The sequence below is a fragment of the Propithecus coquereli genome, unplaced genomic scaffold (genome assembly GCF_000956105.1).
Source record: "Propithecus coquereli isolate 6110/MARCELLA unplaced genomic scaffold, Pcoq_1.0 Scaffold252, whole genome shotgun sequence".
NCBI classification, from domain to species: domain Eukaryota; kingdom Metazoa; phylum Chordata; class Mammalia; order Primates; family Indriidae; genus Propithecus; species Propithecus coquereli.
Window position 1 is genome coordinate 4,579,838 of NW_012148086.1, and position 17,491 is coordinate 4,597,328.

A 17,491-nucleotide genomic window follows, 5' to 3' on the forward strand; every position below is an offset into this window, starting at 1 on the left:
CGATTAATTTCTTTCTATTTTTAGTAGAGACGGGGTCTCGCTCTTGCTCAGGCTGGTCTCGAACTCCTGAGCTCAAACAGTCCGCCCGCCTCGGCCTCCCAGAGTGCTAGGATTACAGCATTTCAACTTTTTAATAGAAAGTTTCTAACCTGCTGATGAAACTGATCGTATGTATTTTTTTTTCCTTCTAGATTTGGAATGGAGAGAAATGGAAGGAGATGACTGCGAGTTCCGTTACGGAGGTTAGAAACTACTACAGGATTTGGCAGTAGATAGGATTAGGGAAAGGGGGGAATGGGTAAAGTGACGAATAACTGGGATTTTATGTTTTGAACAATTGGGAGAAGTTGCTATCTTGGTAAGAAAGGAGGATTCTGGGTTTAGCTTAAATTACTTTGTGTCAATGAGAGGCATATTTTTTGATTGATGCTTTGTTTTCCTTTGCATTTTCCATAGATGGTACAAATGAGGCTCAGGACAATGACTTTCCAACAGGTAAGCATTTTCTCTCTCTGCTTTTTCTCTCTGTTCTAGCTTCCTATTCTATGGAAAGGCGATATCATTTAGGCAGGTAATTCCCACGCTTAACTGTATCAAATCACCTGGGGATCCAGGGCACTCAGATTTAGCATGCCCTAGTTCATTAATCCTTTATGCACCATTAATAATATTGCTAAAAAGAAAAAACCCAAACCCCTGGGGAGCTTGTTAACCACATAGAGTAACCAACCCCCTACCATCCCCCATCCTGCCACCACCACTAAACATATCTACTGCCTGTAGTGAGTTAGTGTCTCTGGAGTTGAAGCCCAGGGATGCTTTATTTTTTAACAAGTTCCTGAAGTAATTCTAATCACTTCAAACAGCCAAAATTGGAAACCATCCATCTGGTCTGGTGGCTTCACTTACAGATCAGGGTCTTGGGCCCATAGCTACCCAGCAGCCTTCCAAGGCCCACACATCAGGCATGGGGGCAGATATAAATAGCTTTGTTTGCTCAGTCTTTTCCTCATTGCCCTTTATACTACCATACTGCTTAAAAAATAAAAACAGTTGTTCTGTCTGGACAAGAAAAACAATGTTCATTCAGGAAAACTAGGAAACCTGAATAACACCAATGAAGGTGACTCTTCCCACACGGTTCTTTTGTTTTTGCAGTAAGTTCACAGGTCCCCTGTACTCTCTGGGGCTGTCCTGCAGCCACACTGCCTGTAGAACTCTGTGAGTCCTGTGTCCAGTGCTGTGAGTCCTGCTGGTCACCTGGGGAGTGGTCCTGAATCTGTCACTTGAACTTCCTGGGAAACGGGAGAAGGGCTGGATCAGCCAGTGTTTTCTTCTCATGGTTTATTTGAGCATCTAAAGTGGCCTCGTGCATGTTGCTTCCTCTCTTAATAAAGGAACTGAAGAAAAGCCTGTAGCTCGGTGGAATTTGTATTTGTCTGTTTTGTATATTAACATTTAAAGTAAGCTAATTATGTGCAGTGTGAACATTAGTAAAATGCTGGGCTGAGACCTGGGATGGTAGATGGAAGCTTTGGATGTAGCAATACTACCTAGCTTGTAAGGTTTTATACAGTGTATTAGCATAAATAAGTACACCCTCAGTAACCCTCAGTCTGCACTGAATATTTTAATACATTAAAATTAAAAACTGCATTATTGGTCTCAGATTTGAAAAATGGTTGTTTAACTGTGATTGCTAACACTATGCTTAGTGGTTTCTTCTTATTTCCTTTAAAATATTCTCCAAACTATTTACAAAGAGAGAAGAACATTAACTGGAAAGCCAGAGAGTGATTCAGTGGTTATGCCCCCTGTGGGAACTTCCTGGTGACACTGAAAAAGCCCACGGCAGTGATAGAATATGGGGTGAGGACGAGGGGCCCACAGCTGGGCTAGAATGTGGGGCCAGAAGCACAGGAACACCCTGGTGGGGAGGGGGTTGTGGTCTGGGAGGTGGGGCCTGCATTCAGCTTCCAGGGGTCTTGTGCTGCTCACTGTAGCCAGTGTTAGATCTTATGGGTTTCTAGAGAAAGCAGAAATCCAGATTTTGTGTGAACTCGCCTTATTGTTAAATGTGACTTCTCTATTTCCATTTTTTTTTTCCCCTTTTAAAAATGTCACACATACCTGTGATTGGGGTGGTATTATTTTACCTTGATGTAGAGGTTCCACCTTTGCCTTGATCTCAGGTCAGCCTTTGGTACACCGTGAGCCTCCCATACCTGCATCCTGCTCTCTGAAAGGAGTTACACTGTCCCCCACCTACAGGGCTCTCCCTTACCAGCTGTACCCTGACCCCTGACTCAGGATTACAGGGTGAGCACTTATGTCTTCATTTCTTTCCACAGTGGAGAGAAGCAGGCTTCAAGAAATGCTGTCACTTTTGGGCCTAGAGACATACCAGGTTCAGAAACTCAGCCTCCAGGACTCTCTGCAGATCAGTTTTGACAGCATGAAGAACTGGGCCCCTCAGGTTCCCAAAGACTTGCCCTGGAATTTCCTCAGGAAGCTGCAGGCCCTCAATGCCGAAGCCCGGAACACCACCATGGTGCTGGACTTGCTCCCGGATGCCAGGCCTGTGGAGAAGGAGAGCCAGATGGAAGAGGAGATCATCTACTGGGACCCAACTGATGACATCGCTGCCGACATTTACTCTTTTTCTGAGCTGCCAACCCCCGACACGCCTGTGAACCCCTTAGACCTCCTTTGTGCCCTTCTGCTCTCCTCAGATGGTTTCCTGCAACAAGAAATAGTGTTGAAAATGTCCCTCTGCCAGTTCGCACTCCCTCTTGTGCTGCCTGACTCAGAAAACCACTACCACACGTTCCTCCTGTGGGCCATGCGGGGCATTGTGCGGACGTGGTGGTCCCAGCTCCCCAGGGGGGTGGGGAGCTTCCGAGAAGACAGCGTGGTCCTGTCCAGAGCACCTGCCTTTGCCTTTGTGCGCATGGATGTCAGTAGCAACTCCAAGTCCCAGCTTCTCAACGCCATCCTCAGCCCGGGCCACAGGCAGTGGGACTGCTTCTGGCATCGGGATCTCAACCTGGGCACCAATCCCCGCGAGATCGCAGATGGGTTGGTGGAAATTTCCTGGTTTTTTCCCAGCGGCAGGGAGGACTTGGACATTTTCCCAGAGCCTGTGGCCTTTCTGAACCTGAGAGGTGACATCGGGTCTCACTGGCTGCAGTTTAAGCTCTTGACAGAAATCTCCTCCGCTGTGTTTATACTGACGGACAACATCAGTAAGAAGGAATACAAACTGCTCTATTCCATGAAGGAGTCGACCACAAAGTACTACTTCATCTTGAGTCCCTACCGTGGGAAACGTAACACAAACCTGAGATTCCTGAATAAATTAATTCCCGTGCTGAAAATAGACCACTCGCACGTCCTGGTGAAGGTCAGCAGCACGGACAGCGAGAGCTTCGTGAAGAGGATCCGCGCCATCATCGGGAGCGTGGCGCGGGCCCCCTGCAGGAGGGTGTCTGTGGAGGACATGGCACACGCAGCCCGAAAGCTGGGCCTGAAAGTCGATGAGGACTGTGAGGAGTGTCAGAAGGCGAAAGACCGGATGGAGAGAATCACCAGGAAGATCAAGGACTCAGACGCCTACAGGAGGGACGAGCTGAGGCTGCAGGGGGACCCCTGGAAAAAGGCAGCCCAAGTGGAGAAAGAGTTCTGCCAGCTCCAGTGGGCCAAGGACCCCCCTGAGAAGCACAGGGCTGAGCTGAGGCGTCGGTTGCTGGAACTTCGGATGCAGCAGAACGGCCACGACCCTGCCTCGGGGGTGCAGGAGTTTATCTCGGGGATCAGCAGCCCCTCCCCAGGGGAGAAGCTGTACTTCCTGAGGTGGATGGAGTGGGGGCTGGCACGCGTGGCCCAGCCTCGGCTGAGACAACCTCCGGAGACTCTTCTCACCCTGAGACCAAAGCACGGGGGTGCCGCAGACTTGGGCGAGCAGCTCTGGCCTGAGCCCCTCGGGGTGGAGCATTTCCTGCGGGAGATGGGGCAGTTTTACGAGGCCGAGAGCTGCCTTGTGGAGGCAGGGAGGCTGCCGGCAGGACAGAGGCGCTTCGCCCACTTCCCAGGCTTGGCCTCGGAGCTGCTGCTGACAGGGCTGCCCCTGGAGCTGATCGACGGCAGCACCCTGAGCACCCCCGTCCGCTGGGTCACGGGGCTCCTGAAGGAGCTGCACGTCCGACTGGAGAGAAGGTCAAGACTGGTGGTCCTGTCAGCCCTGGGGGTGCCAGGCACAGGGAAGTCCACGCTCCTCAACACCATGTTTGGACTCCGGTTTGCCACGGGCAAGAGCTGTGGTCCTCGAGGGGCCTTCATGCAGCTCATCACTGTGGCCGAGGGCTTCAGCCAGGACCTGGGCTGTGACCACATCCTGGTGATAGACTCCGGGGGATTGATAGGTGGGGCCTTGACCTCTGCTGGGGACAGGTTTGAGCTGGAGGCTTCCTTGGCCACTCTGCTTATGGGGCTGAGCAACGTCACTGTGGTCAGTTTAGCTGAAGCGAGGGACATTCCACCAGCTATTCTGCACGCATTTCTGAGGTTGGAAAAAACTGGGCACATGCCCAACTATCAGTTTGTATACCAGAACCTACACGAGGTGACTGCCTCTGGCCCTAGGCCGAGAGATAAGAGACAGCTGATGGACCCGCCCAGCGACCTGAGCAGAGCTGCAGCCCAGATGGAGAAACAGGGTGACGGCTTCCGGGCGCTGGCAGGCCTGGCCTTCTGTGACCCTGAGAAGCAGCACATCTGGCACATCCCTGGCCTGTGGCACGGAGCACCCCCTATGGCCGCGGTGAGCTTGGCCTACAGTGAAGCCATATTTGAGTTGAAGAGATGCCTGCTAGAAAACATCAGGAACGGTCTGTCCAACCAAAACAAAAACATCCAGCAGCTCATTGAGCTGGTGAGACGGCTGTGAGTGTGGAGAAAAACCAAGTTCAGGTGCAGGAGGCTGCTTCAGGCAGCCCGTTCTGATGGGGTGACCACATGGGGGCTGCACCCTGGCACCTGAGAGTAGCCAGTGTCTGATCCCCATGAGAAAGAAGAGAAGGAAAAGACGGGGGGTTTGGAGTCTCCTAAACAGTGTTAAAGGAAGTAGCTTCACAGACAAGCTCAGAGATATTATCAGGAATATAAAAGGCCCTGGGGCTGGGGAGACACAAGCAGTAATTTGTTCTCTCAGTCCGTCAGAGATTCCGTGGGGTTGGCCCTCTGTACAGCTGCTCTTGTCACTGGCCCCTGCCGTGGGGACCGGCTTCCTCAGTCGCTGCAGGCCCAGGCAGGCAGGGGACACCCAGGGCAGGGGTGGGGAGGTTGCCTGAGGAAGCAGAGGTAGGCCTTGTCCCCACCCAACCCAGGGTCCTCCTGGTGGACTGGCATTTGAGATGTTTTGGTGACATGATCCTGGCCCATGTAGTAAGTGCCTGCTGTGTGCAAGGCACTCCTGCGCCACCGTATTTATTGACTGATCTGTGAAGCCTTCCCTGACCCCTGCCCAGGAAGAGATCATCAGTAACCCTGTTGCACCCCAGCGCACTTTGTTATACCTCTGCCATGACACTTCACACAGCGCGTTGTAACTTGTGTTGTTTACATGTCTGCCCCCCAGACTGTGAGCTCCTTGAGGGCAGGGACTGTACATTATCCAGCTGTGTCCCCTGGGCCTGGCACATTGCAGGCGCTAAATAAATCTCTGTTGAATGAATGCACAAGTGATGGTGATGGGCAGGTTCTGCCTCTCTCTTCCTTAATTCTCCTGTGTTTCCTCAAAGAGGATAGTGGCATTTACCTGAAGAGGGGGCATGATAGACACATCTGGAGTGGTGGACAGCGCAGAGATGCACCCTGGAAAAACGCCATGCTGTGCCCTCTCTTTAAGCAAAGAGCCATTCTTCAGGCTGTTACTGGGAACCAGAAGCACATACCTTCACAGTAACTCTGAGGTGTCTTCATCATTGCCCCATTTCACAGGTGAGGACCAGGAGACCTAGGGCAGGTGAGCCCCTGCCGCAGAGCGCACACCTGGATGAGCAGCGCAGGAGCGGATGAGGGGCAGTGCTTTCACCACTTGCCCGTGCCTCTTCTGACCTCTCATCCCCTCCAGACTCCCACGGCTTCCAGGCTCAGCCCCCCAGCCACGCAGTGCCAGCCTCCCTGGCAACATCCATGGCCCCCTAGCAAAGGGCTTCCAGCTCCTGCCCTGTCAGTTCTCTGGCTGGAATCCTTGCCTGTGCTGGCCCTTCCCAGGGATCACAGTCACTCTGCTGAGCCTTGGAACCCCACCCCTGCTGTATCAACAGCTCTAGGAATCTCTGCTTGATCCTCTAAAATCAAGAGGATCACTGATTACTGCCTAGGCTTTGGAGCCTCTTTCCCTTTGTGTTTCTTGACATCAGAGAAACCAGGCCCTCGCTGAGCGGTGGCTGAGCTCCCACCATGTTTCTCGTGCTCCTTTCACCAGACTCAGCAAGGGAGCCTTCGCTCCAGGGCACTCCCCAGCCCTCTGGGCTGATTCCTCTGGAGGTGCTTGGCAGCCTACCTGCCTGCCTGGCTTTCTGGAGTCCCAGGTGCTCCACCTGCTGCTCCCTTGACGTTCAAAGTTATCGCTTCCTGTACTCTGGGAGACTGGTTCTCTGTAAACCTGGTCTTTTGCTACTAAGTTTAGGAAAACCTTTCCCTTCTGGAACTCAAAATATCTCTAATCCTCAGGCTCTAGAAATTTTTCTCTCTCCCTGGATCATTATAAGATGTTGGTTCAGCTGGGAATACCAAAACTCCCCCACCCCCCACCCCACTAAAGCCACAGAAGCTGTCCAGGGGCTTCTCCTGCACTGTAGGAATTGCACCCAGGAATCTCATCAGGCACCGGAAACCCCTCTTAGAATTGTTGAATATCAGCCAGTTCCCTTAAAGAATGATTCCTAAATTCTGAAACAGGGAAGCCAGCCCTAGTGGCTCCTTACAAATCAAGGATTCTTTACATGGGATCTGTCCATTTCTCAAAATTCAGTCATTGAATTTCTGAAACTTAGATACATGCACTTATTTTTCCCTGGGTAAGACTTTATAGCTTTCATCCCATTTCCAAAGGGATGCAGGGTTCATAATAGATCGTAGTGACTGTTTAGTAATCAGGAAAATTATTCCATATGTCTCCCAGACCAAAGATACTGTGAAATTCAATCAGGCATTTGCCCAAAATATTTAAACTTTTGGGTCTAAATATTTAAAATATTTAGACCAATCTAAAAACTGTATTTAACAGACTTGGAGCAAGAGAGCTTGCCTTGGCCAGCTTGGATAGGACCACTGTGGAAGACTCAGGGTAAAGCAACCTGAGGAATTCTAGAACTGCCTGGGTCATGCCTGGCCCCATCAGATGTAGGAACAGGAGAGGATGCCCCGGCACTGACTGATTTTTCCAGGAGTCACGTGCTCTCCCCCCATCCCACCCTTTCTGAGGGGTTGGTGTTTCAAGTGGACCTGTGGAAGGGCCTCGCCTTCAGCCCTCCAGCCAGCACTGCTCTTAGGATTGCAGTTTCCACGACACCCGGGTCTTGCCTGGCAGCCCTGGAGCTCACGATGCTGAGCATCAGTCTGCCTGTTCTTGGATGTGCACAGCCAGAGGCCCCTCGTACATCATACCTCAACCTCTGGATCTGAGAGGCTCCAGAATGTACCACAGGCCTACTGGGCAGTCATGTGCTTGGAGCCAGGCTTAGTGGTGAGAGTCACTCAAGGGTGGACAGGGTGGCAGGCTGCTCACAAGAGGATGGCCATGTGCTCTCAAGGGGGTCCTGTTACTTTGATGAAAGGGTGAACCAAGCAAGTACCATCTTGGAGGAAGTGATTCTGAGAATGCTTGAGACAAGGAACGAGAGTGTCTTCCCCTCTGCCGAGAGATGGGGTGTAGCTCGCTTCAGCTCATGCCTGGCCTGGTTCTGAATCTCGGCCTTGCTTCCTGCTGCTTACATTCCCCGTGAGCAAAGGTACTCGGCTGCTCCAAGCCTTCCTCCCCGCTACCAGCACCTGTGCAGGAATGGAAGGAGGTTTTACGGTGCCTGCCCTGTGGTTGTGGAGGAGCCAGTCTACACAGGACGAGCAAGGCCCTATCTTTGTGTCTACATCAGTCTGCACACTTGCGAGGCTTGTGCATCAGTCTCAGGCATTTTAACATGTCAGGTCAGGATTCATCTTGTAACCAATGATATCTTAAGATTAATTTGCAGCCATTTTCTTTCTTAATGGCATCTTCTCTTTTTTTTCTTCTTTTTGGTAGAGATGGAGTCTCACTCTTAGTCAGGCTGGTCTCTAACTCCTGAGTTCAAGCAATCCTCCCATCTTGGCCTACCAGAGTGCTAGGATCACAGGCGTGAGCCACTGTGTCTGGCCTTTTAATGGCATCTTCTTAATAGCCTCTTCTAATTGATAACATCTTAGATTTATTGAAATACATCACCTAGCGGAGCTGGTGTTGAGCCGTCTGTACCAGTGTAGGCCTGATCTGGTAGCCCCAACTCAGATGTGAATTAGCCCAGGAAGGAAATAACTTTCTCTTTTTCTAAGTCAGTAATAAAAAGTGATTTGGCCATAAGCCATTGCTAAATTCTACTAAGATTCCTAACAAAAGTACACTGGAGGGTGGCTTTGTGAGCACGGATGAGTCAGGAGTGCAGAAGAGAGCCAAGGTGCCCTTGGTCTGGGTTCTCCCGTTGTTTCATCGCCCTGCACTCAGGGTCTGTGGCTTCCTCCCTGCTGCTGGCAGCCTGCAGGCCCCTCTGTTTCTCTCTGGCCCTGGTGACTCTGGCAGGCACGTCTTTGTCAGGACAGCCTCTCGTGCCAGCCCCACATCCATTCTTGCCCACCCTAGGGGTCGGGCCTTTCTGTGCCAGTCTCGGTCCTTGTCTTACCACATCTCCATTGTCTCCTCGTCTCCTCTCCTGTCTCCTCCTCTCCTCCTCATTCTTACACCCAGATCTAGTGGCTTCTGGGAGCCCTGGAGGAGAGGTCTCAGTTGCTAGAGCCCATGAGGCCCATCCCTCCATCCTGTCTGTCTTGAGGCAGATCTCGTCTACCCCAAACCCCGAGTTGGCCCTGTCAGATTCTGACTTTTAGCCTAGGGTCCCCGTGTGGCCCTAGGTGTTTGTAATTCCTGTGGCTCTTGTATCAGGAGAGTGGCTGACTCCTCAGCACCCCAGAGCTGCAGTCAGTAATTACAGGTACAGCTTATACCTCACTGGCTGAACCTAGTCCTTCTCCATATGCCTTAACAGAGGGAGGACAGAGGTGCGAGGATGCAGTGGGCGCTCTTGGGGAACATGGCCTGAGCCATGCAGGCTATCTGTGGTTTGACACACCTCTCTGCTTTAACTCATACAGTTTCAGTGGTTGTTGACCTATTTCCTGGAATAGAGCTGAGAGCCTCTGGGATTCTTCTTGGTGAATGGGTTGTTGTTAGGAGAAAATGAATCACCAGAAATAATGTAAAAACGTAGATTTACAAAGTGGAAAGTGTCAGTGGTTCTGAGTTGGGACTGAGTCTGTTGTAAAGAGAACCATCATGGTGGAGTTATTTCGGCTGCAGCCCACAGGAAGGGAGATGGCAGCCCCTCCCTGAGGCTAGATTCTGGTGGCTTTCAGGAAGTCAACAGTGTTCAGGCTGGCCTGAGCTGCGGAAGTACCAATGGGCTGAGAGGGCACCCACTTACACAGCCTTTCCACAGCCCAGGCAGTGCTGGGTTAGCCCATGGCCGCTGTGCTGGACCCAACTGGACACACCATCTCGACGAAGTCCAGACCACCCAGCAGACCCCTCCTCTGCCTTGTGACCCAAGAGTGGCAGGCCTGGACCATGGCCAGTCCCCTCAGGGAGCTGCCATGGTCTTCCAAGGAAGACCAATGGCCTTCTCCCCCAAAGGGGGCTCTGCAAATACATCTTTTGGGAGTCTCCCAAATAAACTCTGAGCTCAGGACATTGGTTCTCAACTCCAGCTGCAAATTGGAGTCATCTAAGGGGCATTTTTAATGTGTGGGTGCCTGCCCCCCTAGCCACAGCGGTGGAGTGGGGCCCAGTGGGCTCTGTCATGCAGTCAGTTGAGAACCAGTGCTTTGAGAGCACAACTAGCTGCTCCTGGCTGTCATGTGGAGAACAAAGGCTCATGTCTGAGGAAAGCAGTTATACATTCTGTTTCTGCGCTAGGCCCTGGCAGGGGCACAGGTGAGCCCTGTGTGTAGGGTCACTTGCTCCTGGATATAGCTGCTCCATATCCGGGTAGTCCCTGAGGGCCAGTTGGGAGCTGTCTGCACCAAGCCACGGAAACCCAGGCCATTCCCCATCCCAAAATGGTTCTGAACCCTCACCCCCACCAAGTGATGCAGTGGAACCCCGGATACTGAAAGAGCACAGTCTCTGGAGCCAGAGGCCTTCTACCATTTACTGGTTCTGTAGCTTCAGGTGAGTCTCTGAGCCTCCATTTTCTGATCTGTGAAACCTGGAAAGTCTGCCTCCTTTATGGGATTGGCAGGAGAAGCACAGTGTGTCAAAACACCAACAGGGAAGTTACAGAAAAATAAAATACCAGCCCCCTAAAAAAGAGAAAATAACCCCATTAAAATTTTTCCACTGGTGATTTAAAACAATGTAACAATTCATATTAATATATTAAAAATGTCATTTTAAGTTATTCTAATCAAGCAAAGGTACCCACATGATCCCCTCCCCACAATCATAATATAGACAGAGGTATCTGAACCATGGAAATGTTTGCCACTGAAATGGTCTTGGGAAGATCTAGCTCAATTTGGAATTCCTGAGAACACACCTCAGGCCTAAGGGAAAGTGGCTTGCATAGAGAAAAACAAATTTGATTGTGTTGCCTACCGCTTCATGGGCAAAATGACTCCAGACATAGACCCCCAAGGACATTCTTGGTGATACGGCCCCTGCTCACCTGGCCAGCACTGTCTCCTGCTGCCGCTTATACCTTAGGCCCCAAGAGGTGTCGTGCCATTATCACCTTTGCTGTTCTTCCCCTCTCTTCTTTCCTCTGGTCACGGTGGTGTCGCTGTGAGTTCTCATAGAACCCTCCATGGCTGGTTCTCCCTAAGAGGATGTCTAGATATCAGGGACTCTTTTTTTTTTTTTTAATTTTATTTTTTGACCGTTAACTGCTCACTCCACCAGGCATTTTATGGTGTAATTTTCACAACCACCATTACTGTCCCCATTTTACAGATGAGGGAAACGGGGGCTCAGGGAAGTTCAGTCACTTGCCAAATTACACAGCCAGGAAGCAGCGGGTCCAGGATTTGGACTCAGGCAATTCAGATGCCTCATATGATGTTCCTCACCTAAGATTATCCGCAAGGCGTGGTGGCACTCGCCTGTAATCCTGGCACATTCGGAGGCAGAGGCCGGAGGATCACTTGAGCCCAGAAGTTTGAGGTTGCAGTGAGCTATGATCACACCACTACACTCTACCTGGGGCAACAGAGTGAAACCCTGTCTCAAAACAACACCACCACAAAACAAGAACTATAAGACTATTGAATTTTATGGAAACTTTAGGAAGAAAAAATATTGTCAGTTTAAAAGGATTCTTTTGGAAAAGTTGAAAGTTCTTGTTTTTGCAAAGTATTGTGGACTGGAGAGCATCCCATCTCTGTTCTGTCCCTTTATCCAACATGCAGAACAGTTGGAGGCCAAAATTTTAAAACACTTAAGAATAAAACATTCCTAGTGAAGTGGGCATGGAAGACCCTGTGCTTTTATTAAGGGTCTTTTGTTTTTGACTCTGTTTCCAGTGGTCAGAGGAGTCTTGGTCATGGAAAATGAACCGGGCAGAAGTCAAGAGAGCTGTGTCGTTCCCTCTCTTCCTTTCCCTGTGTGATGGTGGGCAAGTCACGGCCCCACCCCTGCTTCCACTTCCCCACAGATGCTAGTCTAGTCCTCCCTCCCACAGGAAACACAGCATTATTCGAGTACTGTATGGTTAGGGTGAACGATGTAGGTCCAGAACGGCCAAAAACTGGCAATTTCACGTGATTCAATGTAACAGCCAGTAACCGCTCTCATTTATTAAATACTATCTTGATCCTAGCAGTACTATGAGGCACTATTATTAAAGCCCATTTTATAGATAATGGAACTGGGACTTCACTGTACAAAGATTGTTATACATGGGGCTGACTCCAGAGCCCATGTTTTTTCCATTACTGAGTTCTAAAATAAGATATCCAGTGTTGCTATTTTTCCATTTCTTATTAATAATTACTGGACACCAGTTACAGTGGCAACGCTCTGGTTTGAGTGTTACAGGCCCTGCGAAATTCCCATGAATTTCCTTGCTCTCTGGCTCTTTCCCCCTTAAAATTTTCCTTCCCTAGGGGCCAGCCACCAGCATATCGTCACACGTGGCAAACTCTACCCTCGGCATAACTCATCCTTGGAGAACTGGGTAAAGTTTTAACCAAAATATGTCTGTTCTTTATTTGTGGGTAAAAAGCCCAGAGATATTTATATATTTTTAAGAATACTATTGGGAGACAGAGCTCAGCAGCCTAACTTCTAGGACCTGCAAAAGACGCTTTGCTCCTCTCTGAGCCCCGAGGACCCGGGCTGGGCGGGGCGGGGGACCAGTGGGCGGCACGCCCATCGTCCCAACTTCTGTGAGCTCTTTGAGGGCAAACCCTCACGCTTCGCATCATCAAATTTCCAGATCTGAAATCCAGTGCAAGCAACGACCACGGCAGGGCGGAGAAGGGCAGGGATAAGCGTTCACAAGCCAGCGGGGAAAAGCGAGAGAGTCAGGTCCTCCACCACGAGGCCCCGCCCCGCCGAGGCCCCGCCCCCGCTGACGTATCGCACACCCGATTTGGTCTCGTCCGTGGTCCCACCCCCGCCGCGCTGTGGTACGTCCCGCGCTCCGCTCGGCCTAAAATGGCGGCGCCCGTGTGCAACCGATTGCTGGGGCCGCGGGTAAGTGGGCGACGCCGCAGGGCCCGGAGAGTTGGGTGTGGGGGTCCCTGGTTTCCGCCTCACGCGTCCTCCCCCTACAGGTGCTGTCCTGGAGCGGAGAGCTGCCCTGCGCTTGGCGCCCCCTGCACACCTCCGCGGTCTGCGCCAAGGTGAGCGCGGCCGGGGCGCGGGGCGGAGGCCTGGGTTCGCTGCGCGGGTGCAGGGGTCAGCGCCGGGGTTGGGGGCGCGGCGAGGGCTGAGGGGGTGTGGCCCGGGGACTGGGGGCGGGGCTCGAGCCGGGGGTGGGTTGAAGGTTGGGATCCTGGGGCGGGAGAGCAGTACCGGCTGGTGGCGGGGGCTACGGCGCGGGATAGAGGGGCGGATCGGGGGTCTGGTGGAGTCACGGCCCCTTTTGCGCCTAGAACCGGGCGGCCCGAGTCCGCGTGAGCAAGGGGGAGAAGCCGGTGAGTTACGAGGAGGCACATGCACCGCACCACATCGCCCACCGCAAAGGCTGGCTGTCGTTGCACACAGGTGAGGGGACTCCAGGCCCTCCAGAAGGAGCATTCAGTCCGACTGACACGCAGAGAAAATGAGCACGTGTCACAGATTTTGTTGAACTCAGGAAATAATGCCAGGGTCAGAAATCTTTTAAACGAATTCGAGGAGACATTAAAAAGCAGCGATATGGATAGATCAGGATGTTGAAATGAATTTGAAGATGAATGCAAAACTTTTTTTCCATGAGAGGCAGGGACTCTTGAGCCTCCACTGAAACAGAAGTTATTTGTATGTCTACAGCCAAGAATTACTTTTCATTCCTATCAGTTATCTATAATTTACAGAGATGTAAAATAGCTCAGGGGCAATGAAAGGTGTGAAGTCCACATGGAATCTGAAACCTGAAGAATGTTCTAAGTAATGCAGTTTTCCCCTGAAGCACAAATTTTTCTCTACAAGTATGTATAGTTGATCCTGATTATTCATGAATTCCATATTGGTGAATTCTTCTACTAACTACAACTTGTATCCACCAAATCAACACTCTAGGCACTTCGAAGGCCACTCTGGACCTGGTGTCTTTAAACAGAAACACACATGAAGTCAGGTTATGTATTGATGTGTTGACGAGAATATTGTACGCAGAGGCTTGAAGAAACCTAACCCTGTATTTCTCCTAGGAGCAATGGTTCAATATTTAATAATTCAGTGTTCGCAATGACTTTATAGAATATAACTACTGTGAACTGTTGAGAATCAGCTGTGTTTTGTTCCGTATGAGGGTTCTCAACTTGGATGTTTGAGATGCATGTAGAGAACTTACTTAAAATACAGATTCTTGTCCCCTCCCTTTCTGGTTCTAATCTGAGGTCTGGGCATAGACTCTTTTAACAGACATTATAAGGGCTGCAGGGGGGTTGAGGCCACACAGAATCCACTGGTGGCGGGCGGGTGGCGGGGGGAGCTGTGGCTCTGGCTCATGAGAGAGCTCGTGTCCCTAATTTTAAAAATAGCTGGTGACTTCATCTTTTGGCCCATGGAAGGAGCAGTGCTTTTATAAGGCAACCAAGAAAGGTTGGGAAAGGGACTGGATATGGAGGCATTGTCTGAGTTGTGCCCTGGCTCAGGCCTCCATCTTCCTTTTTGTAAAACAAGGATAATGATAATATCTACTTCACAGGATTGGTTTGGGAATTAATGAAATAATGTACTTTGAACTTCCATTAGTTGAAGAAAAGAGAAGGGGCTGGAGGTGAGGGGTGGGATTGAGTGCCCAGTGCTTTCGGATGTCGACTTGGGAGTTTGGGCAGGTCCCTGGGGCGACAGGGCTGACTCCTTTTGGTGCCCTTCCCTCCTCAGGTAACCTGGATGGGGAGGACCACGCTGCAGAGCGAACGGTGGAGGATGTTTTCCTTCGCAAGTTCATGCTGGGTACCTTTCCAGGCTGCCTGGCAGACCAGGTGGTCCTAAAGCGCCGGGCTAACCAGGTGGAGATCTGTGCCATGGTCCTGAGGAACCTGCCTGCACACAAGTACTACTTCCTCGTGGGCTACAGTGAGACTCTGCTGTCCCACTTCTACAAGTGTCCTGTGCGACTCCACCTCCAAACTGTGCCTTCAAAGGTTGTGTATAAGTACATCTAAGACAATTCCTTTTTTTTTTTTTACATCAAGCTGTAGCCGCAAAAAATAGAAGCGTGTGGAAAAGGAGTAAACTAGAACAAGAGGGAAACATCCCCTTGGTGGACTGAGGCATCATTTCTCAGCTGCTGTTGAATAAAGACCCTCCCTATTGTCCTGCCTCTTTTTTGTCTTTACTCTTTCTTTTCTTTTATTTCAGAGACAGGTTCTTGCTCTGTCACCCAGGCCGAGGTGTAGTGGCATCATCATAGCTCGCTGCAGCCTTAAGCTCCTGGGCTCGAGTGATCCTCCTGCCTTGGCCTCCCAAAGTGTTGGGATTACAGGCATGAGTCACCATGGCTGGCCTGTCTTTAATCTTTTTTTTTTTTTTTGACACAGAGTCTCACTCTATTGCCTGGGTTAGAGTGCAGTGGTGTCATCATAACTCACTGCAATCTCGAACTCCTGTGCTCAAGCAATCCTCCTGCCTCAGCCTCCCAAGTAGCTGGGACTAGAGGTGGGTGCCACCATGCCTAGCAAATTTTTCTATTTTTTATAGAGAAAGGGTCTTGCTGTGTTGCTCAGGCTGGTCTCAAACTCCTGGCCTCAAGCAGTCCTTCTCCCTGGGCTTCCAAGTGCTAGGATTACAGGTGTGAGCCACCGTGCCCAGCTCTGTCTTTACTCTTTAAGTGAGGGAACTAGGGTAAGGTTTCTTTGACGGTGTGCCATTTCTCGCAGGAAGGCTGCCAGTTGTCTGAAGTTTAGCTGACAGTTACAGTTCAGCGTGTACCTTGTGCCAGTCACTCTATCTGGTACTCTACCTAAGTTCTTTGTTTTCTCTCAAAATGGAAAGATTCATTTTTGGTGATAATAAAACAATAGTAATTTTAAAAAAAACAATATGAGTGCTCGCTTTGGCAGCACCTATACTAAACTTAGAGCAATACAAAGATGAGTGTGGCCCCTTGCAAGGATGACATGCAGATTTGTTAACCAGTCCATTTTTTTTTTTTTTTTTTTTTGAGACAGAGTCTCACTCTCTTGCCTGGGGGAGTGCCGTGGCGTCAGCCTAGCTCACAGCAACCTCAAACTCCTGGGCTCAAGCGATCCTCCTGCCTCAGCCTCCCGAGTAGCTGGGACTACAGGCATGCGCCACCATGCCCGGCTAATTTTTTCTATATATTTTTAGTTGTCCAGATAATTTCTTTCTATTTTTTTTTAGTAGAGATGGTGACTCGCTCTTGCTCAGGCTGGTCTTGAACTCCTGAGCTCAAACAATCTGCCCGCCTCAGCCTCCCAGAGTGCTAGGATTACAGGCGTGAGCCACTGTGCCCGGCCAACCAGTCCATGTTTTTAGAAATAAAAATCACAAAATGAGCCAGATGTGGTGCGCCTGTAGTCCCAGCGACTCAGGACGATGAGGTGGGAGGATCGCTTGAGCCTGGAGTTCAAGACCAGCCAGGACAACATAGTGAAATCTCATCACAAAACAAAAAAAGAAAACAATATGAATATATATCAAATTGACCATGAAGCTTTCTTGTAATTCTACCCTAGAGAGAACTGTGAACAGTGTTACATTTTATTTCCAAGTGTATCTTTTTTCCAGAAATACTTCAATGCATATTCGTCATTTATTAAACTTTTATTGAGTACCTACTTGTGCCAGGCACTCATTCTAAGTGCTTAGGGCTCATTAATGAGCAAAATGTTCCATTCCAAGATTGCTGCCCATATCCCAGTGGAGGGGCAGTGAGGGGGAGGCAGCATTAGGGACTCCACGCAGGTGAAGGAGGTAGACGTGCAGGTAAAAGGGGGAAGAACATTTCAGAAAGTTGCATCCACAAACGCCAGCACATGGTGCTGGGAGGTGCACAGGGACTGCTGATCCTGACCTTGACCCTCGCCGTGACTGTGACCCTGAGCCTCAGCCTAATACACGCACCCTAATCCTGACCCTGAGCGTGACAATGGCCCTGACTCACAATAACCTTGACCCTGATGCAGACCTTTAGGATTTTTTTTTAGATTTTAAGTTAACATATTTCTTGGCTCTACCTTGAGGCACTGTGGTGATGGAAAAACAGAAACGGAAACAGTAGAGTTCGCCTCCATCAGTGACCTCACAGCTTCTGAACTGGTTCAACATCACAATGGCAAGGGGGAGTAGGCAAAGGTGAGAGGACAGTTAGAGAAGCAAGAAATCCAACAGAGGCTTCTGAGAAAATGCAACAGGACCACCAAGGAACTGAAGGAGCAGCTTCCTGAGACGGCGCTGCCTCAAGGGCGGCAGAGTCTGACTGAACGTGCGCAGCTCCGGGCCTGCAGCGCACACCCGCTGGCTGTCACCTGCATGCCGCCTCTTCCATCTCGTCTCACCTCCTCCAGG

At 50.4% G+C, this 17,491-nt stretch overlaps 2 protein-coding genes across 3 annotated transcripts in view; both read left to right on the forward strand.

Moving 5' to 3' along the window:
- The window catches only part of LOC105812485 (up-regulator of cell proliferation), a 30,907-nt gene extending 25,246 nt beyond the window's left edge, over positions 1 to 5,661 (forward strand). For both annotated transcript variants that reach the window (XM_012646943.1, XM_012646944.1), the window contains 3 exons: positions 192 to 242; positions 457 to 495; positions 2,352 to 5,661. In XM_012646943.1, coding sequence (XP_012502397.1) covers positions 192 to 242; positions 457 to 495; positions 2,352 to 4,945 — 2,684 coding nt within the window. In that variant the 3' untranslated portion in view covers positions 4,946 to 5,661. The remainder of the gene's footprint in view (positions 1 to 191; positions 243 to 456; positions 496 to 2,351) is intronic.
- A 7,256-nt stretch (positions 5,662 to 12,917) lies between these two features.
- Positions 12,918 to 15,278, forward strand: MRPS24 (mitochondrial ribosomal protein S24). Its single transcript, XM_012646945.1, has 4 exons — positions 12,918 to 13,003; positions 13,084 to 13,152; positions 13,405 to 13,516; positions 14,843 to 15,278. Exons 1-4 carry the CDS (start codon positions 12,965 to 12,967, stop codon positions 15,124 to 15,126), a joined length of 504 nt encoding a protein of 167 aa, XP_012502399.1. The 5' UTR covers positions 12,918 to 12,964; the 3' UTR covers positions 15,127 to 15,278.
- The last annotated feature ends 2,213 nt before the right edge of the window (positions 15,279 to 17,491 follow it).

What these genes read in the sequence shown, in the direction of transcription:
- MRPS24 (XM_012646945.1), top strand. Translation starts at nt 12,965, where the DNA reads ATGGCGGCGCCCGTGTGCAACCGATTGCTGGGGCCGCGG. An exon ending in ACCGATTGCTGGGGCCGCGG is followed by an intron (nt 13,004 to 13,083) that starts GTAAGTGGGCGA and finishes CTCCCCCTACAG; the next exon opens with GTGCTGTCCTGGAGCGGAGA. An exon ending in CTGGCTGTCGTTGCACACAG is followed by an intron (nt 13,517 to 14,842) that starts GTGAGGGGACTC and finishes TTCCCTCCTCAG; the next exon opens with GTAACCTGGATGGGGAGGAC.